Source organism: Oncorhynchus masou, chromosome 30 (assembly GCF_036934945.1).
Source record: "Oncorhynchus masou masou isolate Uvic2021 chromosome 30, UVic_Omas_1.1, whole genome shotgun sequence".
Classification (NCBI taxonomy): Eukaryota; Metazoa; Chordata; class Actinopteri; order Salmoniformes; family Salmonidae; genus Oncorhynchus; species Oncorhynchus masou.
Window position 1 is genome coordinate 58,892,678 of NC_088241.1, and position 25,211 is coordinate 58,917,888.

The 25,211-nt window shown below is 42.3% G+C and overlaps 3 protein-coding genes across 5 annotated transcripts in view; 1 reads left to right on the forward strand and 2 right to left on the reverse strand.

The window, feature by feature from the left end:
* The window catches only part of LOC135522879 (melanoma receptor tyrosine-protein kinase-like), a 58,454-nt gene extending 54,888 nt beyond the window's left edge, over positions 1–3,566 (forward strand). Inside the window, exons 24-27 of the mRNA XM_064949532.1 lie at positions 43–140; positions 369–512; positions 584–758; positions 912–3,566. Coding sequence (XP_064805604.1) covers positions 43–140; positions 369–512; positions 584–758; positions 912–1,231 — 737 coding nt within the window. The 3' untranslated portion in view covers positions 1,232–3,566. The remainder of the gene's footprint in view (positions 1–42; positions 141–368; positions 513–583; positions 759–911) is intronic.
* A 226-nt stretch (positions 3,567–3,792) lies between these two features.
* rmc1 (regulator of MON1-CCZ1) lies at positions 3,793–16,415 on the reverse strand. Of its 3 annotated transcripts, XM_064949533.1 has the most exons (20): positions 16,168–16,406; positions 15,643–15,719; positions 15,470–15,554; positions 15,310–15,366; positions 15,095–15,181; positions 14,509–14,649; positions 14,246–14,349; positions 14,012–14,101; positions 13,638–13,743; positions 13,226–13,334; positions 12,102–12,146; positions 11,917–11,970; positions 9,202–9,330; positions 8,946–9,052; positions 6,454–6,573; positions 6,186–6,263; positions 5,824–5,928; positions 5,274–5,342; positions 4,786–5,011; positions 3,793–3,964 (listed from the first exon to the last, which is right to left on the reverse strand). In XM_064949533.1, the coding sequence occupies exons 1-20, from the start codon at positions 16,267–16,269 to the stop codon at positions 3,885–3,887; spliced, it is 1,971 nt and encodes a 656-aa protein (XP_064805605.1). In that variant the 5' UTR covers positions 16,270–16,406; the 3' UTR covers positions 3,793–3,884. The 3 variants fall into 3 exon arrangements, with proteins under 3 accessions (XP_064805605.1, XP_064805606.1, XP_064805607.1); XM_064949534.1 differs by lacking the exon at positions 14,012–14,101 and having other exon boundaries at positions 16,168–16,415; XM_064949535.1 differs by lacking the exon at positions 16,168–16,406 and having other exon boundaries at positions 15,310–15,388; positions 15,536–15,554; positions 15,643–15,687.
* An 828-nt stretch (positions 16,416–17,243) lies between these two features.
* Positions 17,244–24,950, reverse strand: LOC135522881 (serine/threonine-protein kinase RIO3-like). The gene is made up of 13 exons (XM_064949536.1): positions 24,257–24,950; positions 23,632–23,750; positions 22,944–23,086; positions 22,599–22,706; positions 22,296–22,405; positions 21,951–22,094; positions 21,652–21,779; positions 21,140–21,322; positions 20,834–20,993; positions 20,582–20,662; positions 20,329–20,418; positions 19,789–19,896; positions 17,244–17,938 (listed from the first exon to the last, which is right to left on the reverse strand). The coding sequence occupies exons 1-13, from the start codon at positions 24,290–24,292 to the stop codon at positions 17,828–17,830; spliced, it is 1,521 nt and encodes a 506-aa protein (XP_064805608.1). The 5' UTR covers positions 24,293–24,950; the 3' UTR covers positions 17,244–17,827.
* Between the last annotated feature and the right edge of the window lie 261 nt (positions 24,951–25,211).

Sequence of the window (25,211 nt, forward strand, 5' to 3'; positions counted from 1 at the left end):
CACACACACAAGGGGTTTGATGCCAGTCTTATTTTCCTTCAGGCTGGATGATTGATGCAGACAGCAGACCACGGTTCAGGGAGCTCATCTCTGAGTTCTCCAAAATGGCCCGGGATCCTTCTCGCTATCTGGTCATTCAGGTAATTGGAAATATTATTATTATTCTATTAGATAGTTGCACCAACTCTTATTTCTTTGACGGGACATTAGAGACAAGGTATTGATTGTGATCGTGATAGTGACTAATTCACTTTCTGATAAAGGCAGTTGATGGCCGAAACGTTTTTACATAAGCAAAAATAAAATACAGCTTTTAATTAAGAATGGTAGCTATTTTATATCTAATTCACTTTAAATGTCCATTTCAGGGAGATGATTGCATGTACCTGCCCAGTCCCACGGACTCTAAGTTCTACCGAAGCCTGATCAGTACATCAGAGGACATGGAGGATGTGGTCGATGCCGAGGAGTATCTTCTCCCCGACAAGACCACCCAGCACCACAACTCAGGGGTAAACACACGTGCAAACCAACACACACACACACACGGCTGATATTTGAATTTTCGATCTGCTCACCACAGAATGGCAATCTGATGAGAGAGAACAGTGTGATCCTTCGCTACATCACAGACCCCACCCACGGTGGTTCTCTAGAGAAAGACATCACAGACCCCACCCACAGAGGTTCTCTAAAGAAAGACATCACAGTCCCCACCCACAGTGGTTCTCTAGAGCAAGATCTCGCTGCTCTTCCAGGTACAGTACAAACTGTATCCATGTCGAGTTATTGACTTAAAGATCAACTTACAGTAACACAAATGCATTGAGAGCGTAACAGTTTAGCAACATGCATCATCACTGCTCTCTACTGTAAGCCTGGGTATTAACATTTTTCTTACCGTATTCTAGAATACATGAACCAGAACACCAAGCTCTCTGATGTCTTCAACCCCAACTATGAGGACCCCAGCCTGCCAGTCTGGGCAACTCGGACCTCTGGGTACGACCCGGACAACAAGTTCTTCAACTCCCTGCCACGCGTGCCGGAGGGACCCGAGTATCTCAACATGGCCCGCAGTACCCTCCCTCGCTCTGTATGTGAGAGCAACCCAGACTACCAGGAGGACTTCCTGCCTCAGGCCACACCCACCAGTAGTCACTTCCTGCCCGCAGCAGAGAACCTGGAGTACCTCGGATTGAGCGCTGCTGTACACACCCCTGTACGCTAGAGGACTCCTCCCACAGATCTCAGGGGACAGTGAGAAACAATGGGACCTGAATAAACTTGGATGGAGACAGATGTGGGACATCAGTGAGGTTTTGGAGGAATTTCTCATGTGGTTGTCCCTTTATTTCTAGAGGAAATAGGCTTCATGGAGATGTCAGCTATGAACTGATGCTCCTGGAAATTATGTTCTCTATTTCAAATCCATGGATCAACCATCCATTTAGATAACTTTGAGTGACTTTCAGATCAGAAGAATGAGCCAAAGCCTTGACATAATTATGTCATGCAAATCATTTTTACAGTCCGGGTCGAGTGTGTGGAACAGTTGTTTTTTTATTTGTCTTGCCATGAAATGTGAAGAGGACGGAGTAGACACAGACCGCTAAGGCTGGACACTGATGGACCGTGTGCTTACATTGTATTGTGGACATCATTCTTTACAGCTCTGCTCTCTGGTGGTACACACATGAATGCCAAAACTCATTTTGGTGTACCAAGTTACCGGTAACAAACAGGGTCAATCCAAAGGCTTTTGGAAAATGACACAGATGTACAGATTGTGTAGATTAATGCATGTCTCGTACAAGACCCACAAGACAGTATATAACTATTTATTCTAGGTTATTCGGGTCTCACTCTATCTTGGAAAGATAAGTCTTACCTCTTACTAGTATTAATAATTTAAATTGGGCCGTAGTAACCATAAAGACATACATTTAGGACTCAATTCAATCTGGATCGCTGAAACGTTATTGATTGCAGAATAGAAATGTAAAGGTAATTTCAAATCAAGCTGACATCTGCAGGGTTTACTGTGAATGCAGGGGACATTGCCTTGAAAAATCACCCAATAAACGCTGAACTCCAGGCGATGCAGATTGAATAGAGCCCAACATATCTGTGATAGTAACTTTGTTTTTCTGATGAGAATTGTCATTGCCGTGGTGACAATATAAAGTAATACATTACTGAACAGGTACTTTACTGGAAGAGTACAAATATATACTATAAAGTACCATAACTACACAAATGTACAGTCCACTTTAACATATTGAATATCTTTCGGGTTAAGGTGTTGATGCTGTATCTAGAGGTTATCTTCTGGTACCATCAGTGTTCTCTCTTTACTTTCCTTAGATACTGAGGCTGATGGGGGAAAGGAAGGTCACCAAACAGTGTGTGGTATTGAATGGGTGTTGCAGACGTTTAAGCTGAATTTAAGTCGTCGTCTATACCCGTTTATCACTATTGAAATGTTCGGGTCAGTCACAAGCCTGGGCTGACAATTCAATTTTGAGTGCCATTTGTGGACTTGGAATAATTGGGTCAGATATTCAAAAGAGCAAATGTAATTAAATGTTTGCACATAGTGACCTAGTACAATGCCCTTTCCAGATTTTTAGATTTTAAGCACAAATCATTGTCAACATATTCTCCACTTAAAATAACCTTGAATAGGTGTTAAATATTGTATATGTACTTTTGAATGTGCACTAGTTTACTTCCATCATTGTCAATAATGGATTAAACCTATTACTGTGAACTAAAGTATGTTAAGTGTTGGTTTTAGATTTACAATAGCTCATTGGCAATGAAGATAAATCATTTGGGGGGAAAAAGTTGTGGGTTGTCATTTGAAAGATAGGGAACATTGAACCCTAAAAAAATGTACAAATGCTAGAAATGTTTACAATACATAAAGCATACAGCATTGTAAGGGTCTAGTTGAGGATGAGAACATCGAGTGTGTCATGTAGATGCTTCGCTCTTGTTAACAATAGGTGTAATGTCACATTGTTTGTGAAATTCCTTAATGTCTAACAAACCAAAATGTGATACTGTCGATGCCTGAATTGCACATCCACATGCAAATTCACTTTCAGTTCATATAGTATGAACGTACAATACCAATTCAAATGTATTTCCCTAGAAGTTAGTCCTAAGCAATGTTAAAAGGTTAGATACTTGTACGTAAATGAGCACTTCCTGGAAATCCCTTCTCCGTGACTCTGTCCATTGCCTTTTTTGAACCAATAACAGAGGCGGCTCATGCCCTGTTTTTGTGATTGTGTATGATAGGGGTAAGAAGTGTAATGCATGCAAGTAGAAAACAGTTGGCAATTCAAATCAATCAAGCAGTTGGTAATTGTGAGACTACTACGCTGTGTTTGACACGTTACCATGACCTTCTTCCTGTGTTTGTATACTGCATCTAGTAGTATTGTGTTTATGAGATCACTTTCAATTGTGCACTTCACACATAAAAAAATTACAATATTTCACTGTAAACCTGTGTCCTAGATGCTACGATGCTGTAAAATAAAGAGTTTAATCTACACTATGGGTTATTTATCAGGTTTTCCATCAGTAATAGAAGCTGACATGATCATTTTTCAAACCATAAGCCAGGTGTGTTAATTAGGCAGAGGGACGACCTTGACTTGTCCAATAAGAAACACTCCTTTTGGCTTTCCGTTGCGTGCCCTAATGAACATGACCCAAGGCTAGTCAGAAGGACATTTTGTCAAGCAGAATAAAGCATGACATTTAATACAAAATTGATTGTTAGAGTATGTACAAATTACTTTATTAGCATGATTTCAACAATTTACAATAAGTTAGATGGGCTGTGGGATAAGATGAAATGTCACAGCTCAAACTGTTGCTTGCTTCATGAGTGCTTGCTCCCCGAAAACTTGCTTGAAGTATACCACGTGTTCCTCACAGTGCTCACCTAAAGGCCAATCAAAACAGAGTATTGGGTCAAAGGTCAGTCAATACACACCAGTGGCAGTTGGGTGGGAAGTGATTTATTAGCAGTTCATTCAATAATTAGCTATTTATTCCAGGTTTTATTTATTACCCATCTGTTGGTTGTGTTTTTAGCATTGGTACCGATTGGGTCCTTATTCATTTATACGTTTTCAAATGCATTTTTATTGGATATTTAGAAAGGTCTATGCTTTGCTCTGTCATGGATTTTCGTTTGCGTTGATAATGTTGGCGTCTATCAAAACCTGAAACCTATAGGAAACAGGTTCAATCATTGATACTCTCCCATGTGTTCCAACGTTTCAAAGAAACCATGCAACTAGGATAAATGTATTCAAATGAATTTAAAAAAGCAATAGGAGCACAACAGCAGGCGAAGCCAATGAAACTGCTCCAGCACCTTTCAGCATATAACTGTTGTTCCTGGCTTAATATAGTTATTATTTGGGTCAAGGTAATCTAATAGAAGAAAAACAAATCACAGATGGCACTCATTCATTATTGAAAACTATGGCGTTATCAACATTTCTACAACATTCTTTCTACGGTCATTACAAAGGAGTTAGTCAGACCAGAGCCATGGAAATAGAGTAATTTAGTGTCACCCTACGCAGAGCCATTCCTTCCACCTTTCGGTGCAGACAAGTCACGTTATTGGTGAAGCCACCAGACCTAAGACAATGTGGCTCTTGAGTAAGTGGTCTCCATGGTGATAAATAGCACATTACATAGGGAATGAGGAGCCCTTTCAGCTGAAGACCTGGTGTTGAGGTGTCACCTAACCTGGGTTGAAGCTGGGGCTGCCTCTCAGGCGCAGGTTCCTCTGCTCAAAGAACCGGAAGATGGTGTAGAAGAGCATCTGGTCGGCCGTCTGGAGCGCCGCGTCCAGGAACTTGCGAGCGGAGATGTTGTCGTTGCCGCCCACGCTGCGGATGAAGCGCAGAGCACCCAGCACCTGCTGTTTGGACAGGAGCACCTCCACGATCTCATCATTGGCCGTGGACAGTCTCTGTCACACAGACAGTTACAGATTAGGACGTTACAGATCAGCATGTTAAACATGTCTATATGAGTACCAGGATTTATTGTTATAAGTTAGCCTTGAATGAAGTTCACATGAAGGCTACTTTCTATAATTAGTTGACAGGATTCTCTGAAAAAACAACCAATTCTACAAAGGACATTGTGGATGTCCTGTGTGATCACCGATAGCTGTTTAAAATAGTCTGCATGTTAGCGTGTGTGTGTGTGTGTGTGTGTGTGTATCATACCTTTAACATGTCCAGGGAGAGCTGGTGTGCAGCGGGGTAAGTGCCTTCTAGAGACAGCAGCAAACAGGCCTTAAGACAATACAGATGTTAATTCCACAACCAATCAAAATAAAGATCATACAGTAGAACTGATCCAAGGTCTGCTCAACCAATGGAACAACAGACAGTAAATAATCAACGAGCGCTACAGTAGCCTTGTGCCTTTTACTTCCAACAAACAGTTAGCTGGTGAGAAATGGGATCACAGGATGGAGGTTCCCACGCATTATGTCAGATTAAATATTATATAGGAATTAACTTTCAAAGACCGGGGGAAAACACATGTCAAAAGGATTTTATATTGTTTCCATTGGAACAGGCAAATCTTAAGACGTGCAGCTGAAGTGAAGTATTTGACCTAGATATTTTCTGAAGCATTGCGTCTATAGAACTAACAGCCTGCTGGCCCTTTGTATTAAACGTCAACCCCAACTCCTCTGAATACCCAAAACCTACAGGATCAAACTACCATGAAATAGTTGAGCTTTGCTTATAATAATTAAGGACTCACCAGAGGTTTAGAGTCACTGAGGACGTGGTACTGGAGGAACTGATGAAGCATGTAGAAGAGACTGTGATGAACCAACGTCTTAATGACCAGCTCATACAGGTAATGCTGGAGGAGAAACAGAGGAGAGGAAAGTGGACCTTATATTTCAGACAACTCAACATCACAGTTCCCAATTGAAAAGATAATTTAATGACAATATGGGACAATAAATATGCAGAATCTACAGGAACACAAAGCATACTAATGTAGCACTGACAACATGTTTCAAGATGAAACAGTGTCATCCCACCATTATGCATAAAACACCACAAAACTGTTCTGATAGAACCTCCCAAAAATACTTTTCTGCAATGAGTACCTACCTGCACAGTGATCTGGACCTGGTTGAGTGAGCGGATGTACTCCATCAGCACAGCAATGATGAATTTGTGAGAGACGTCCTGTTGGAGGGGTGAAACAATATAAATGTTCAGTCATCTAACAGGCAATTGAGAAAAAATAACTTTCAATTCAAATAAGGCAGCAGCCATTGGTATATGGGCTTCACCACCACCAGTAGCCTTGTGCCTTTTACTTCAAACTAACAGTTAGCTGGTGAGAAATGGGATCACAGGAAGGAGGTTCCGTCACCTTTTTCTCTGTGAAGGAGGACAGGACGTGGGTGTACATGTCGGACTGGTCGATAACCGCCTGCGTCCGGACAGGCCTCTCCCGAGCAGTGCTGCCTCGGCTGGGACCAGACTCCATAGCCTGAAAGAGATCCAACAGGTAACAACTAGGGCTGTGGCGGTCACAACATTTTGTCAGCCTATGGATTATCAAGTCAATAACTCTGATCTCATGGTAAATAACAGATTTAGTATCTCCTGGCTCCCACACATAGCCTACAAGCCACTGATGCAGACCTTTGTAAAATAAATCCATGTAATATTGCCTACACATTCACAATAAATCGTATTTATTTTAGACAGACTACATTTTCTTCATATGTTTTAGACCTATTTCAGAAGAACAGAACAGCATTCTGTGAGTTGTCCTTAGATCTGGCTAAGTCATATGGCTGCGGGCTACACTAGTTCATTTAGTAGACAAGATTTACTTATAATTCTGTGGCATTATTTTAGAGTATGAAGAATACAATTGAACAATGACGCGACTAATGATGACTTGACAAAAAGTCACTTGAAAAGGCATGAGCTTTGCTTTGTTTGTTTTTTGCTCAGGCTGTACACACTTCATCAGTCTCTCATTCACAATTTGACAAGCACTTGATAATGCCTTGAATTTTACGGCGGCATCTCCTTTGTGTGGCCGTAATGCCCCCTAAAAACATCCATGCCTTTTGCAGCCAGTGGCCGTTGTGCCCTTGGGGTAAATATAATAATTATAATTCCCTTCTCCCGGAGTGCTGCAGGCTCCAAAGCACCTCTCACTCACATGGCTCTCCATCATGTGATCGTGTCTTTATCACAGGCTAAAAGTGAAGACAGACACTTTGGGGATGCAACTGTGCGCGTCATTATTCAATTCCGAGGTGCATATTTAAGATATTGGAAAAAATGTCCGCATTTACTTAACGTCAGCCAACAAGATGAGTAGGCCTAACGAACAGCAAAAGCACTAGCCTATGTCAATCTACTATCCCCCATAGTACAAAAGTTGACCTATTATATTCTGTGCGAGAAATAAATATTCCAAACATAGTCTGGGACAGTTGTGGGATGCAATAGATCCCAAATTAATATAACCACTAGTATCAAAAACCTTTTTTTACGCAATGTGGCTCACGCAACAGATTGGAACATTGAGCTTAAAATGTAATAAACTATTAGGATATTTCTTCACAGTATAAGCGCAGAAATGTGAACACTGCAGTAGGGTGTAAGCGCAAATGTTCCATTAGCGGGAAAACACCATTAGCAAAAGTGACCGCAAATACAATTATGCATGTAATGCTTTTATTATAAAGTTGCATTTTTATGGGGGAAATTATCTTCCCCAAACTTGAAATTCACACGATGCTTATATATGCCAGTTAAGCTCCACAGCCCTTGTAAAAGAGGATCAAATGTGCCTAATTTTAAGATGTTATTTGGCCACTTTAGTTGTGATTCAAACCGTATCAAAACATATAGGCCTATGGGCTAGGCTACATGAGGTGTGCGACCATGATTACAAAAAGACAGGGGGGAGCTGTTTTTTACCTTACGCTGGGAATCATTTACAAGTGATAATATATAATTCACAAGTGATATGCTAATATTGTCACCCATCAGACTATTCTTGATTTAATTTAGCCTTTACATATACTACATAATATATATGTTTTAAATGTGTTTTTATTTAGAATGGACCATTATCATACACCTGTCTCAAAACAGGGGCAGTGGAAAACAAACACGTCATCTATGCACTTAAATAACGAAGGTTGCTTTTCCTGTGGTTCATTTTCATACCAGCCAAGTAGGCTATACTCCTGTTGTGAAGAGAAGCAATGTGCTTAATATTAGGAACGTTGAGAAATAAATATACTAGGTCTAGCCTATAGAAAGCTAATGGCCTCTATTAAAAGAGGATCCAATCACTTGCATAGCCTATAGAAATGTTGTGCAACATGAGCTCATGAAGTGTTTGATTAGATTTTCGATCAGGGTGATTAGAGGGACAATAGAGCGCTGAGTACCAGACAGTTAGCAAGTTAGGCTACTAATGACCATCAGCAGCAGAGCTTGGAGAAGCCTAATTTCCGTGACGAAACAGTCACATGGAATTTGACTGCCGGTGTGGCGATAATAGGGTTACCGTAACAGCCCTAGTAACAACAAAGTCAAGTTACTGCAACAGACATTGCATGGGCTACTGTCCTGATAATCCGGAATATGGACAAATCAAATCTATTCAGTTGACTATATCCTCTTCATCCTTTTTGTTATTCAAGTTACAAGATCAAAAATGGTTAAACGGATCTACTAGTAAGATACCACTACTGTCCTAAATAACTTTTCACGAGTGTCACTTGACTTTGTTTCCAACATTAGGGCTGTTTTCCTAAAGAAGTCCTAAAGTGTTTGTTTTGTTTCCTAGATACTGGTGTGATCGTGACCCTAGTAGGCAGTACTCACCACAGTGTAGGTCTGCTCTGCCTCCAGGTACTCTTTGAAGACTTGGTTGAGTTTGTCGAACACTGTGGCCACCACTGGTAAGCTCCCCTTGTCTTCCCCGTTGAGCACTGAAACACACAGAGAGGCCTTGAGTGAATACTGCCTATATTCTCTATGGTTCAGGCTCTAATCATCTATTCTACAACCTTGTTTTATTAGAGTGCTTCCTTCAGCGACGAACACAGTCTCCCACATCTGTTACACAAGGCAGTCTTACTTTGTGAGCACACAGACAGGATGACCATCTTGCAGTCTCGTCTGCGCAGGAGGAAGTCGATCAGCTTGCCCTTGTCCTGCAGGAGGTTGACAGTGGGCGGCAGCTTCACCTGCAGATACCACTGATATCCTGAAACAGAGGAGGAACACGCAGAACAGGTCAGACACCCTGAAACAGAGGAGGAACACGCAGAACAGGACAGACACCCTGAAACAGAGGAGGAACACGCAGAACAGGTCAGACACCCTGAAACAGAGGAGGAACACGCAGAACAGGACAGACACCCTGAAACAGAGGAGGAACACGCAGAACAGGACAGACACCCTGAAACAGAGGAGGAACACGCAGAACAGGTCAGACACCCTGAAACAGAGGAGGAACACGCAGAACAGTCAGACACCCTCAGAACAGGACACACCCTGAAACAGAGGAGGAACACGCAGAGGAGCAACACCCTGAAACAGAGGAGGAACACGCAGGACAGGCCATCCACTATTGTTTTGACTATATATATAGATATATCTATATATCTATATATATACACATTTTTTTTTTACCTCTTGGGGATGTTATTCGAAAACATAATGTTAACTTTCACTGCTATGCGGATGACACACAGCTGTACATTTCAATGAAACATGGTGAAGCCCCAAAATTGCCCTTGCTCGAAGAATGTGTTTCAGACATAAGGAAGTGGATGGCTGCAAACTTTCTACTTTTAAACTCGGACAAAACAGAGATGCTTGTTCTAGGTCCCAAGAAACAAAGAGATCTTCTGTTGAATCTGACAATTAATCTTAATGGTTGTACAGTCGTATCAAATAAAACTGAAGGACCTCGGCGTTACTCTGGACCCTGATCTCTCTTTTGAAGAACATATCAAGACCATTTCAAGGACAGCTTTTTTCCATCTACGTAACATTGCAAAAATCAGAAACTTTCTGTCCAAAAATGATGCAGAAAAATTAATCCATGCTTTTGTCACTTCTAGGTTAGACTACTGCAATGCTCTACTTTCCGGCTACTCGAATAAAGCACTAAATAAACTTCAGTTAGTGCTAAATACGGCTGCTACAATCCTGACTAAAACCAAAAAATTTGATCATATTACTCCAGTGCTAGCCTCCCTACACTGGCTTCCTGTCGAAGCAAGGGCTGATTTCAAGGTTTTACTGCTAACCTACAAAGCATTACATGGGCTTGCTCCTACCTATCTCTCCGATTTGGTCCTGCCGTACATACCTACACGTACGCTACGGTCACAAGACGCAGGCCTCCTAATTGCCCCTAGAATTTCTAAGCAAACAGCTGGAGGCAGGGCTTTCTCCTATAGAGCTCCATTTTTATGGAACGGTCTGCCTACCCATGTCAGAGACGCAAACTCGGTCTCAACCTTTAAGTCTTCACTGAAGACTCATCTCTTCAGTGGGTCAAATGATTGAGTGTAGTCTGGCCCAGGAGTGGGAAGGTGAATGGAAAGGCTCTGGAGCAACAAACCGCCCTTGCTGTCTCTGCCTGGCCGGTTCCACTCTTTCCACTGGGATTCTCTGCCTCTAACCCTATTACAGGGGCTGAGTCACTGGCTTACTGGGGCTCTCTCATGCCGTTCCTGGAAGGGGTGCGTCACCTGAGTGGGTTGATTCACTGATGTGGTCATCCTGTCTGGGTTGGCGCCCCCCCTTGGGTTGTGCCATGGCGGAGATCTTTGTGGGCTATACTCAGCCTTGTCTCAGGATGGTAAGTTGGTGGTTGAAGATATCCATCTAGTGGTGTGGGGGCTGTGCTTTGACAAAGTGGGTGGGGTTATATCCTTCCTGTTTGGCCATGTCCGGGGGTGTCCTCGGATGGGGCCACAGTGTCTCCTGACCCCTCCTGTCTCAGCCTCCAGTATTTATGCTGCAGTAGTTTGTGTCGGAGGGCTAGGGTCAGTTTGTTATATCTGGAGTACTTCTCCTGTCCAATTCGGTGTCCTGTGTGAATCTAAGTGTGCGTTCTCTAATTCTCTCCTTCTCTCTCTGAGGACCTGAGCCCTAGGACCATGCCCCAGGACTACCTGACATGATGACTCCTTGCTGTCCCCAGTCCACCTGGCCGTGCTGCTGCTCCAGTTTCAACTGTTCTGCCTTATTATTATTCGACCATGCTGGTCATTTATGAACATTTGAACATCTTGGCCATATTCTGTTATAATCTCCACCCGGCACAGCCAGAAGAGGACTGGCCACCCCACATAGCCTGGTTCCTCTCTAGGTTTCTTCCTAGGTTTTGGCCTTTCTAGGGAGTTTTTCCTAGCCACCGTGCTTCTACACCTGCATTGCTTGCTGTTTGGGGTTTTAGGCTGGGTTTCTGTACAGCACTTTCGAGATATCAGCTGATGTACGAAGGACTATATAAATTGATTTGATTTGACAGACACCCTGAAACAGAGGAGGAACACAGAACAGACAACCATGCAAGAACATGAGCACCATCCGGAACAAGCTGTAGATGGGAAATGTGGAAAGCAATATGGTAACTAAAATAAGTGAAGTGAAAGCAATATGGTAACTACATAGCCTAGAAGAGGTGGTGGTGGCTCTACTACCACATTGGTTACTATACACCCATCTGATCTACAGTGAATAGGGGTTAGTGGTTGTTTCCGGTCCAGATGATAACAGACAGTAAGCCAGTACATAGCCGTCTATGGTGAGATGTGTGGGTGTTCTCACAAACCTTCGCTTGCACTGATGATGATGTCGGGTTGAAAGACGCTCCAAGATGAGGAGTCTGAAGGTCAAGGGAAGCATCCATGATCATCAGTAATACCACCACCTACCATTTCCCTGCTAGATGTTCCAATTGTCATTGACAAATGCCCTCCGCAGCTCATCTAGCTACTTGCGTTTCATAAAGGATACAGAGCTCACAAGGCACCGGAGGCTGGCTGGGTACAGCAGAAGGACCTATGGAGAAGTGAAGTTAGTTTCTGTCAGGGCTTTAGGAGACATATTCTAAAATTGACAGATGGGAGTGAAGTGACAGGATGTGACGTCACGTCTCAGACAGAAAAATGACACGTGGGTAGAAAGAGACCTGTCTGTCACACATGAGAGTGATACAATTACAACTGGAATGACTGAAAGGCAGAGAAGATAGGTAAAGACACACATACTGTCAGCCAGTCAGTGACCAAAACAGCCAAGCAGTTGGTAAAGTCTGGCCTGTCCATACACACTCAGTGGCCAGTTTATCAGAACACCACTCCGTTCACAGAAATGATGAGTCACGGGGGCTGCTATATAAAGCAGGGAGAAAGGCATCCAGTTACTGTTCGATTGAACGTTCCAGTGGGCAAAACCAGTGACCGGGTTCAGAAACATCTGGCGTCCTAGACTTTCCACACACGATAGTGTCTAGGTTTTACAGAGAATGGTGCGACAAACAAAAAGCATCCAGTCTGTGGCAGTCCTGTACGTGAAAACACAGCTAGTTGAGAGGTGGAAGGAGAATGAATCGTGCACGCTAACAGGCGGGCCACAAACAGACAAATAACAGAGCAGTACAACAGTGGTGTGCAGAACGGCATCTCGGAACGCACAACTCGTCGGTCCTTGTCACGGATGGGTTACTGCAGCAGACGAGCACACCGGGTTCCCCTCCTATCAGCTAACAACAAGAAGAAGCGGCTCCAGTAGGCAGGCAAATACCAACACTGGACAATTGAAGAGTGGAAAAACATTGCCTGGTCTGACGAATCCTGGATCCTGTTGAATCATGGCAGTCAGGAATAGGCGTAAGCAGCATGAGTCCATGGCCCCATGCTGTCTGGTGTCAACAGTACAGGCTGGTGGTGTAATGGTGTGGTGTAATGTTTTCCTGGCACACGTGAGGTTTCTTGATACCAACTGAGCAACGTTTCCATGCCACAAAGAATTCAGGTTGCTCTGAACACACAAGGGTATCAGGCCCAGTACTAGATGGGTGTATCTAATAAACTGGCCAATGAGTGTATATACATAGAGTAATTCCAAGTAGCCTATACCTGTGAGGGGAATCCTGTAGGGGTGTATGGAGCGAGGAGGCAGCACAGGCTGGTGGACGTTCAGGGCACAGTCGGGCTCCCGTAGCTTGATGTCAAATATGATGGAGGTCTGAAATAAGACATTATCTACATCATGCCAGACTTAATGGGTTTGGACCCTGGATATGAAACACAACCGTAGTAGTAGTTTGCCTGTCTAACCTCAAGCAGGGTTCTGCCTTGATTTTTTAACAAGGTGGTCCCCCTTTAGACTCAAGAGATTTTGCATTTATGAACACCTGTAAAATGTATTTTTCTGGAATCTAGAAAAACATACATACATAAACATAGTGGCACAGCACCCCTCTTACATTCTTTGGTGAGAACCCTGCTCAAAATGCTCCAATTGTCATTTCTTGACAAAAGGACTCACCTGAGTGCTCTGATGATGCACTACCACCAGGTTATCCACCACGTTGAGGGCAAACTTCCCTGTGGTGTTGAGTTTTAACACGTTGGTCTTCTTACAGGATCCCTCCCTGGGAACAACATGTCGTTAGGCCAGACATAATTTACCAATTTAGCCCTTCAGATATTCCCCATGTACAAATTACACCATGGATATTTCATTTCAAGATTGACCTCATAAATATCTATGAGTAGCTTCTTACTCTAGCTAGTTTCTCTAGTTACACAAGAAACTCTAAATATAAGGGCGATATGATTGTGGCATGACCATGTTAAGTTAGGAGGAACTTCAGCATGTTTAGAGGAATGTCCATTAGGAATATGCTAAATAAGATGTACCTGGGTAGCTGATAGAGGATCACCTCAGCACAGGGACTGTCGGTAGTTCTGGAGTGATGCTTCAGATACATTACATACAGCTGACCGTAACTACCATTAGAAACAAAGTGAACAACTCATTCAAGGTTCATACCGCTTCATACAGCCCAAAGGGCTTTTTCTTTTTGTCTGAAATTGTTACTTGAATATCGAGCCAAAATATGAAATATCAATTCAAAACAGTTACAAACTCACATGTTGGCCACAGCAATGTCCCTCTCTGACAGATTGAGCTTGGCTGGCTTGGGAACCACCGGAAGCTCGATCTCAAACTTGGACATTTTAGACATGGTCCCACTCTGGTGGGACAAAAAAAACAATAGGTTTGATGATTATAGTTCCAGCAACTTTAGGATGCTAATGCTTGCTCAAACATGAGCTTTTGGTGGTATATATCATGTCTTACTGTATCAGCAGGTGGACATTTGAGACATCTTATGTCAGTTTTGACCACTTACTTTGAAGGCAAACGGCTGCAGCACATTGCCCTGGAAGGTGGTAGAAAGTAGAATGACTGCAGTCTCAGGACAGTACATGTACCAGTTCACATTGATGCTCTGACTCTTCAGCAGCTTCAGGCTACGCTTGTCAGGAAGCACCTAAACACAGAGAGCATCTCATTGACAACTTCAACTCAAATGAAAGACTGGAACAAGACACCTTTTGTAGAACATTGAGCCTAACAGGCATCCCTGTTCACATTGCAGTCTTCCTCTTTTTGTATTCCAGTCTAGAGGTAACGTTACCAATCAACCTAATACTGTGCAGTACTGCAAAATCTGACAGCTTTATTTCTCAGTCAGTGGTACATTAAGACCTCTAGTGGTTGTAGTTTGAATTGAGTCACGTAAGTGTCATGTGACAATGTTTTAGTATAAGAAAGAGTAATACAGGACAAACTCAATTGATAGTGCTGTGATACAATAACCTAGGAAACAATCTAAGTGTGCAACTTTCCTGATAGTGCATTCCTATCCTAAATCACAAAAACGACTGGCTTTATTATATATCACAAGGAATATGATTCATGTGAAACATAGTTACCTGGTAGAACTCAATTCCCTGGTCAGTGATGAAAACGATTTCATTCCAGTTAGTCCAACAGAAGCCCAAAATACTGGCATTCTTCATCTGTCAATCGAAAAGGAGAATATAAAACAAATCACACCTATTGAAAATTGAATCACGCTTAGTTACAACATGAAGAAATTACAGCTATTTTGAACTTCAAACATTTGACACTGGATATGCTTGCATACCTTACATTCCTGGGAGAATTCCAAATGTGGATAATCCGGTATGAAGTTTATGAAATCCTATAAGAAACAAAAACTGAGGCTTTTGGTCAGGCCATCAGCGTGGATAGAAAACACAATAATTGAATAACATTGAGTTGAGAATGATTGCTGTAATGTTTACCACAGATTTTGGTGTTCTCTGAACTGCCAAAATCTTATTTCCGATTGAAAACTTGATGCACTTCACCTCTCCTTTGTCATCCATTCTGTGAAGAAAATGTATATACTGCATGAGAGACCATTATCATTGAGCTTATGATCATCATCGTCGCAATATATGCATCATCTCGTTACCTGAAGGCAACTGAGCTTTTGTCCTCTGGTCCTTTAACCACAACCCCAGTGGCACCCCCTGATCGCACTGCAAACACCTGAAGGAGCAACCAGGGTAAATAGAGAACAATCAATATATAAAAGGATTTGGAGCCTGGTATCTATTACATTAGGACAGTGTAACTTCTACCTGAAGCATTAGAATGAGGGTTACTGCTCATCTAACCTGCCTTGTTTAGCTGGTGAATGTTGACTGAAGTTCACTAATTCGTCTACCATATTAAATAGCCATACTGTATGGCTACACTTTAGGACCTTCACCAAGCTGCAACATGGGATTCAACAGTTTTACTGCCACCCTCGTCAAAGCTAGTTATATGTACTTGCGTTCACATAAGCCAGCATACTGCAGTAGCTACCAAGCTGAATGTAAAATCAAGATAAAATATGATTTATTTAGCTATCTATAATCGCGCTAACTGTATCTGGAGTAACCACCATAGCTGAGCATATCCTTCTAGCTAGCCTTGGCTAACGTTAATGTACCTGTTTGTTTGCTTCGTCAAAAAACACATTGTTGACGCTTGAGGCATTTTCAAATTGCACAGGATTTTCACAAAGTTCCAGGTAGTAGTGTTCCTCACTCATTGTGAAGCTTTAGCTTTGCTGACTATTATGTATTGCAGTTAGTTGTCAAGTGTTTGCTCTGCATTTCATAAATTAATTGCCCAAAGCCTCTCGCCAAGTTCCGGTTTCAAAATCATGTGACAGTCACGTGACTCACCATAAAATAGAACAACGACATATATTTCACCGGATGTATAAATCTGAAAGCTTGGCGTGTCCACTCACTACAGCCCAGTGGCCGGCAACGGGAGGAGATGGATTTTGACCGACAGTCTGCAGATTTTCTCATCGACAAAACATTTGATCTCAATACAGTTTTCGGTTACTAAAACGAAAATATGTGATGAACTGATTGGAATAAGTTTAGTAGACTTTACCAAACCACTTTATATTGCGTTATTTCGGAGTGCAAAGGCGAATTTAGCTATTGCACACGCGCACTTTACAAAGTAGGCGTTCCCTAACGGAAATATACAGATGCCTCCTCCTCGTTCTGCCCAAAATGACACATTTGTTCACATGGGAAACGACAGATTGGTCTATCTTGGTTTAGTTATAATCTTTGGTAATGCTGTCTCTGGTAATGCTGCGTTCATGTCAAAAATTTAGGACCTCCGAGTTAAAAGTAAATTATTTGCGTAAAGCTTCCTATTTGTTGATTCTAGTACCTCCCTGGTGGGAAACTCGGGATCCGACTCTTCCGCCTAGGTTAGCAAGGTAGACATTTGAGTTTCCTACATGCGGCTAAACGCTACTTTCAAAATAAAAGTCGATTGTCAAACTGAAATCAAACACTCAAACATGATATAGGTGGTTTCTGCAGGCTTTTATACAAGTTGGACTGGCTGACTGAGTAATATTGACATGTTATAGTTACATATAGATTGCTTGTATTGTTTTATAACTCCTAGTTTAAGAGCAGTTTGGTGTCTCTTGTCAAGCTGCTGCTGCTCGATTTGTCCAGAGCAAAGTAAAATTAATGACAAAGCATAACAAAAATTTATGCCATTTATTTCCACCATTATATTGAAGATCACAGAAAACACAGCTCCCATGTACGATCAAATGGACCTCAATGCATCTTGGTGCCAATGAAAAACAATTCATTCATGACTGCACCTTTCATGATTAAAATATTAACTGACACGAACTAGGGCTCTTCACCAAATGTTGGATTGCAATTTGTTCCATTCATATAACGCAAAGCTCTTTGCATTCGAGCCCAGTTCACCTGTGAAGATAACTTCATGTCATGAATGCTGAATACCATCTAATTTAAAAAAAAAAGCAATAATTGTGTACGCATGTAGATGCATCCGTCATGTCCCCCTTAGACGTCCCCATCCATTCCATCTACAAACGTAGTAATGGAATGAGATGTCGACATTTCATGGAGGTGTATGGGAGGCTTTTCAGCCCACTGCCCCCAGTGTAGCATCTTGGGATGCAGTGACCTTTCGACCTTGTGTCCCTCATTGTGATGAAAGACCTTTGGGTGGGAGTTTACTCGCCCATTCTCTCAAACAGAATCAACTGAACAGGATCCATGGAGCTAATCATGGTGTTTAACATCTCATCGTTAATCATCCTCGTGGTGTAATAGGGGAGGCCCTCCGTCGCTGGTGCTGGAGTAGGTTTTTTTGCCCCTTCTCTGCACGTGGTCTTCATTCATCTTCTCCAGTGCCTCGATCTATAAAACAACAAGTGAGGACAGTGTTAATACAAAAATCACAAAGATGTAGAGGAAAGTAACCCAACAACTTAATTATGTGCATACAGGTAGTCAAGTTAATACTATAATCCCCGGTTTCTGGTAAGCACTTTGACAAAAAGCACTCTATATCTATACAATTTGATGGATTAGGGTCAAATTGTACATTGAACAAAAATATAAGCGCAACATGTAAAGTGTTGGCCCCATGTTTCATGAGCTGAAATAAAATATCCCAGAAAATGTTCAATACGCACAAAAAGTAAATTTCTAACAAATTGTGCACATCCCTGTTAGTATGCATTTCTCATTTGCTAAGACAATCAATCCACCTGACAGGTGTGGCATATCAAGAAGCTGATTAAACAACATGATCATGACCACCTTGTGCTGGGGACAATAAATTGCCACTAAAATGTGCAGTTTAGTCACACTCCACAATGCCACATGTCTCAAGTTGAGGGACCGTGCAATTGACATGCTGACTGCAGGAACATTCACCAGAGCTGATGCCAGAGAAGTTAATGTTAATTTCTCTACCATAAGCCGCCTCCAACGTTGTTTTAAAGAATTTGGTAGTGCGTCCAACCGGCCTCACAACCGTAGACCACCTGTAACCACGCCAGCCCAGGGCCTCCACATCCGGCTTCTTTTTATGCGGGACCATCTGAGACCAGCCACCCGGACAGCTGATTAAACTGTGGGTTTGCACAACTGAAGAATTTCTGCCCAAACTATTAGAGACCATTTCAGGGAAGCTAATCTGGTGATCGTCATCCTCACCAGGGTCTTGAACTGACTGCAGTTCGATGTCATAATCGACTTCAGTGGGCAAATGCTCACCTTCGATGGCCACTGGCACGCTGGAGGTGTGCTCTTCACGGATGAATCACAATTTCAGTTGTACCGGACAGGTGGCAGAGAGCGTGTTTGGCATCGTGTGGGCAAGTGGTTTGCTGATGTCAAAGTTGTGAACAGAGTGTCCCATGGTGGCGGTGGGGTTATGGTATGGGCAGGCATAAACTACAGACAACAAACATAATTGCATTTTATCAATGGCAATTTTAATGCACAAAGATATCGTGATGAGATCCTGAGGACCATTGTCGTGCCATTCATCCGTCGCCATCACCTCAATTTTCAGCATGATAACGCATGGCCTCATATCGCAAGGATCTGTACACAATTCCTAGAAGCTGAAAATGTCCCAGTTCTTCCATGGCCTGTATACTCACCAGACATGTTACCCACTGAGCATGTTTGGGATGCTCTGGATCGACATGTACGACAGCGTGTTCCAGTTCCCTCCAATATCCAACAACTTCGCACAGCCATTGAATTAGAGTGGGTCAACATTCCACAGGCCACAATCAACAGCCTGATTAACTCTTCGCGTATGAGATGTGTAGTGTAGCATAAGGCAAATGGTGGTCACACCAGATACTGACTGGTTTTCTGATCTTCTCCTACCTTTTTAAAATAAAAAGTATCTGTGACCAACAGATGTGTATCTGTATTCACAGTCATGTGAAATCCATATATCGGGGTCTAATGAATTTATTTCAATTGACTGATTTCCTTATATGAACTGTAAGTAAAATCTTTGAAATTGTTGCATGTTGTGTTTAAATTTCTTTTCAGTTTAGTATAAACATTCCCCACCCCAAAAAGGCATTCAGTGCATGATAGATTTTATGTGTGTGGGACTCTAGTTAAGACAAGAGCCCACTTTAAACTTCCTGTTAAACTTAGTTCTGTAAATTCAATGCAACTACATGAATCTCCAACAGAGAAATAATACCCTCATAGGAACCTAAATGTTTTCTGACCTGGGCAAGGAAGTCTGCCTCACTGTCACCGCTGAGCTGCAGCCCAGACACGACGTTGAAGAGCTCGTACACATTCATGGCTTCCGACACCCCGCCCTTCTGGAAGAACTGCAGGACGAGATAAAAACGATATCTTGTTATTGAAACCACCAGCGTGTCACTGATACAAAACCTGATGCAAGAATAGTGGACATGTTTTGACTTTCGACTAGTTTCCACCAACACGCATCGTATGTTTTGAGGTGTGGCAGCTAAATATACAGGACCTCATCCATTCAAATGTACCTGAACCCTTCAGAATGAGCGACTAAACTCAAGCCTTAACTTCAGGATTTGACGTTTGAAGAAATGGAAACGAGAGAGCAGCAGAAGCAACGAAAACACTTCGAAATGTGACGTTTGGAGAACGTGGACGCACATGAATGCTGCAGTGAGACAGAGCTTGTTGTGCAAATCAGGACTTTAGTCCGTGTTTACTGTGAGCTGGAAGTAACAGGCAATTTAAACCTACAGTACTTGCATCACTGTGAGCTAACTTACCGTAGCTACGTTCCTGCAGTCCCTGAACAGGAACTCAAGGCCATGAGGGTGATTGGGCTCAATGGACTGACTTACATCAATTAGCCAAACCTACATAAAACAAGATGATTAAATCACTCATGCTGAATGAAGGTAAAATCTCATGCCAGAATTTCCAGTTGAAATTAACCATGAGGAATCAGGTATAAATAATAACGTGTAGATTGACCCACCTGGATAAATAAAGGTTAGACAAACATGATAAATAGCCTACCTTCCCTTGATGCCACAGCATGTTGTATTCGCTCAGGTCAGCGTGGACGAGGTTACACTCCTGATACAACTGCTGCATCATCTGCAAGGACAGACACATCCAGGGGTCATAATAACCCAGAATTATACTTCTCAGTCAGATACTCATCTCTTTGAAACTAATGCGCACAACCAGATATTACTATGAGGTACGTAAATACACAACATAAGTAACGTCTACATTAGTGCATGGCGGCACAGCAGCTGCACTCACATGAAGCACTTGGTAGTAGGCCCTGTTCATGTCCTCAGAGCCCAACATGGCTTCTTTCAGTTTGGGAGCCGGCACATGGTCCTTGCCAATGAACGACATCACCAGGATGTGCTTCTTCAGAATCACCACCTCGGGGCATGGGATGTCAGCCTTTTTCATACTGATGGAGTGGGGAAGAGAGTGAGCCATAACACAGTAGGAGCATTGGAAACTGATATAAAAAAAAATAAAGTTATTTGAACTGAGCTTTTAGATAAATGAGGTGAATTGGTGTTGGTCCAATTAAGTGACATCACCACCACGCACCGAGCCAGGTTGTGCATCTCTTTCTCAGCCCAGAGGCGAATGATCTTGCGGGGATTCAGCTTGCTGAAGCGTTCCTTGAAGCGGTAGTCATCCTTGATGTACTTGTCGCGGTTCTTGAACTCATTGAGTGTGGTCTTGAAGACCTTGAGTACACACTCATCTGGGACAACCTTCTCCTCCATGCTGGGAGAAAAAAAACAACAGTATTGGAAAACCTTAGAAACCAACTACAACTTAATTAACAGACATTTAGGGGGGACAGTTCTATACAAAAACTGTTAAATACTACAACTATTGCTAATGAAATATGGGAAATAAATCTACTGCTATAGTGTCTCTGTCATGACATAATCATTGACAATGTAAATGTCATGACGTAACTTCAGGCAATGAAAGTTCCTGATCTGACTCATCAGGCCAGGTGATAGACGCCTTGGGTCGATCAACCTTTGGTCAGTCAATTCAAGGTGTGGGTTCTCGCGAAACACAATTTTTCATGATATCACCCTCACCTTCCCCCATCTGCGTGGAACACCACAGACTCCTTTCCAGTGCTGATGCAGCCGTTGATGTTCTCCAGAACGCCTGCGTTCACCATTTTGTACATGAGCAGACGGGTCCTTGGGTCCACTGCTTGTTCCTGTGAATGAAAAAGGGAGAAAAGTACAGAAAAGAAAGCAGAAGTGGATAATCATGACGGAATTAAAATATATTAAAATACTATACAGATCTGAACATGGCATGAGGCCATTTTCTTGTCATTTTCAAATTCTTATTTCTATTGTCAATTCCTCCTTTTGCATAGACTCACAGCAGTGGAGTGCTCCTTTTTGTCATGCAGTCGGGCACTGCGACGCTGCTCAGAGTGGCAGTGTTGTTTCAGGGAGTTGTACACCTGGTTAGAGAGCTTCAGGTCCATGCCAAGCCCATCTCCCACATTAATCTCTGGGGCAAACTGGGAGGACAGGACAGAGGGAGATTATAAAAAGGCTGACAGTTTGGGATATGTTCACATTAGTGCGTACACAAATTAAGCCACACATTTCAAAGCTAAATGGAGATAAATGCTAATTACTACTCATACAATTGCCCCAATGTGTCTGTCTATTGAATGACGCTGAACCAAGGAAAAAGGTGAACTTCTTATCACTCTTACATTGTCCATGCGCGCAGTATTCTTCCTGCCACACACAACCTCATCGTGCTTAGTAGTGATGTTCTTGCCTTTCCCAGTAAAGCCTTTTCTTGGAGTTGTCGTGGGCTTATCTGGAACACGTTCAGCAAAAAAAGGGTTAATGTAGTAAGTTTAACTATTGCTTTAACATAAAACAACCACCAATCAACAGCAACCAATATTTTATGCAGGAAGATGTTGGCCTGTTACAAGTATAAAGTAGATGTATTGGGCCTAGCATCAATACTGATATATGGGGTAAAATTAGAAAGGGATGGACGTTACCGGCTTTGTAGGGGTCGTGGCGAGTGTCTTGCCAATCAACTTCATCCTCGGAGCTGTCGCTATCCTCGTATGGGTGCACCATGCGATAGTTCTCAAAGGAGATGGACACTGCAACAGTAAAGAACAATCATCTCTAAAATTCTTCATAACGCCACTACTGTTCATTCTTTTTTACACATTCTAGAAACCTGGTCATGTTTACTAGGGTACAAAATACTTGAAAAGGTTTTGACATGGAAAACTAAAAATGAGCGGTCCAGGTGTTCTCACCCCATTTCAGTCTGTTTTATTCCGTTCAGTATCTAATGAAAATTGTTCTAATACCAGACATGTTCACAGGCTTACGTTTGCTATCCCCGTTTAATTTTTTTTCTTCCGTGCGCAGCTGGGTGTCAAACTCCTTGTCAAACTGCATCTGCAGCATCTGAGCCAGCATCAGATCACAGTCCGTTTCTGGCTCCTCACCGGCATCCAGGGCAGCATTGACACTAGAACACATAGGATATTGGACATGAACATGCCGTCCACACAATAACCTAATGTGAGTGTGGTACTAGTTTCAATTGACACTGAAGTGCCTACAACGGCTAGACAAGAGGGTGAGAACATATCCTCTCAAGTTTTTATTTTATTTCACCTTTATTTAACCAGGTAGGTCAGTTGAGAACAAGTTGTCATTTACAACTGCGACCTGGCCAAGATAAAGCAAAGCTGTGCGACAAAAACAACAGCGTTACACATAAACAAACGTAGTCAATAACACAATAGAAAAATCTATGTACAGTGTGTACAAATGTAGAAGAGTAGGGAGGTAGGCAATAAATAGGCCATACAGGCAAAATAATTACAATTTAGGATTAACACTGGAGTGATAGATGTGCAGATGATGATGTGCAAGTAGAGAGGGTAAGTAATACTATAGGGATGAGGAAGTTGGGCGTGCTATTCACAGATTGGTTAACGTGAATCGACAACACAGACAAGGTGGTGTAAGGGATAGGGATATTGATGATATTATTATTATGGTACTTACTCTGGGGAATCAGGGAAAGCATCGCTTTCCTCATCCAGTTGCTTTGCCAGCTGCTCGCTCATGACGTCAGCGAGGGAGCAGGGTGACACCGCTTTGGTAGTGGTGGCGCCCCATGGACTCTGAAGGACCATATATTCAAATGAGCTAATAGCAATACAGTCTAACATGATGCTTCCCTTTGCTAACATATCGATGTACTCGTTATGTCCTTGAATAACTACTTGAATAAAGCGGTAGTTAACCAATTAGTTGACAATCTAATCGAACTATACACACGTTAGCCATCCTGTCAATCAAAAAAGCCATGCCAGGGACATGCCGCGACTTGTCTAACATTAATATAGCTTACTAGCTAATACGTTAGTTACTTATTCTGAATTAGCCAACGTTTGAAGCATGTCAGCCTGTTGGCTCGTCGTTATCAGATTTGGCTGTTGATGGATACGAATGTGAATTAGCGCTACAGTAGATCGATTAATGTGTAGCTGTAACATTATTTAAAACTAATTTAGGTCACGTTAATCTGTCCTCCCCAAGACGAGCCTTTTAAGGCTCGGTTTTCGCAAGGGCCATATTACATGTCAAGAATGTCGGACTGATTAGCTAAATGAGCAAACCAACTCACCTTTGGTCCTTCTGCAGTGATCCCTATTTGATCCATGACAGCAGCCCAGAGTTCCAGTCTTTGACAGCAGCAGTATTCAGAGTCAGATGTCGAGCAATAATCTTAGTTAGCAACACGTTTACGACGACAAACAGTCTCCTTTTATCGTTTCCCGAATTAGACACGATAATGAAACCGTTTAGATGTGTTATCTTAAGCCAAATAGAGTTAATGTCACTAATGAACAGATTTTTGCTAAATGACAAGGATTTTACGAGAGCTGTAGAGCAAATTCTGCTTTGCGTTGTTCCAGAGATATTAGAAAAGGAAGAGAGAAGAAACCTAGCCGGAAATGACTGGAGCAACGTGTAAAGCACCGCCCAGCAGACTATTGACCAATCGCGTTCAGGTTTTTCTACTGCGTCACACAGTTGATACGCTATCCGTCAAGCAATCCCTTCTAAAAAGTCAAGAGTTTGAGTCGAGAAATTTTCCTACTTTCCTCAAAATAACGTAATTTCAAAGCTACACGATATTATAGAGAACAAGTTAAATATCTCATATCTCGAAAAATATGAGTAATCTTGTACCTGTTGCTCACGCAATTCATGCTATTTCATGCTTTTTTGAACTAGCGTCCAATTAAGTCCCATTTACTCCGTGAAGGAGTGATATCGCCCAAAATGCACCGTGCAGGCAATTGATGTCAATAGAATTTCCCATCTCCTCAAAAGTGTCTCTGGTTCTTCATCCTGAATAAGGAAATGACGTTTCGATCCTTCTTCGGGGAAAAAAGGAGACCAGCAGGTTAAACCAGGCGCATTGTTGCCATCTACAGCTCAATGTGTTTCCCTGCTCCTACAATATACAGTATATGGATCTTACCCTGCTCCTGAACCAAACTCGGCTCTTTTTAGTATAAAAAAATGCATCAGGTCTTGCAATTTTGTTTTTAAAATGTATGTTATTCTTTCAC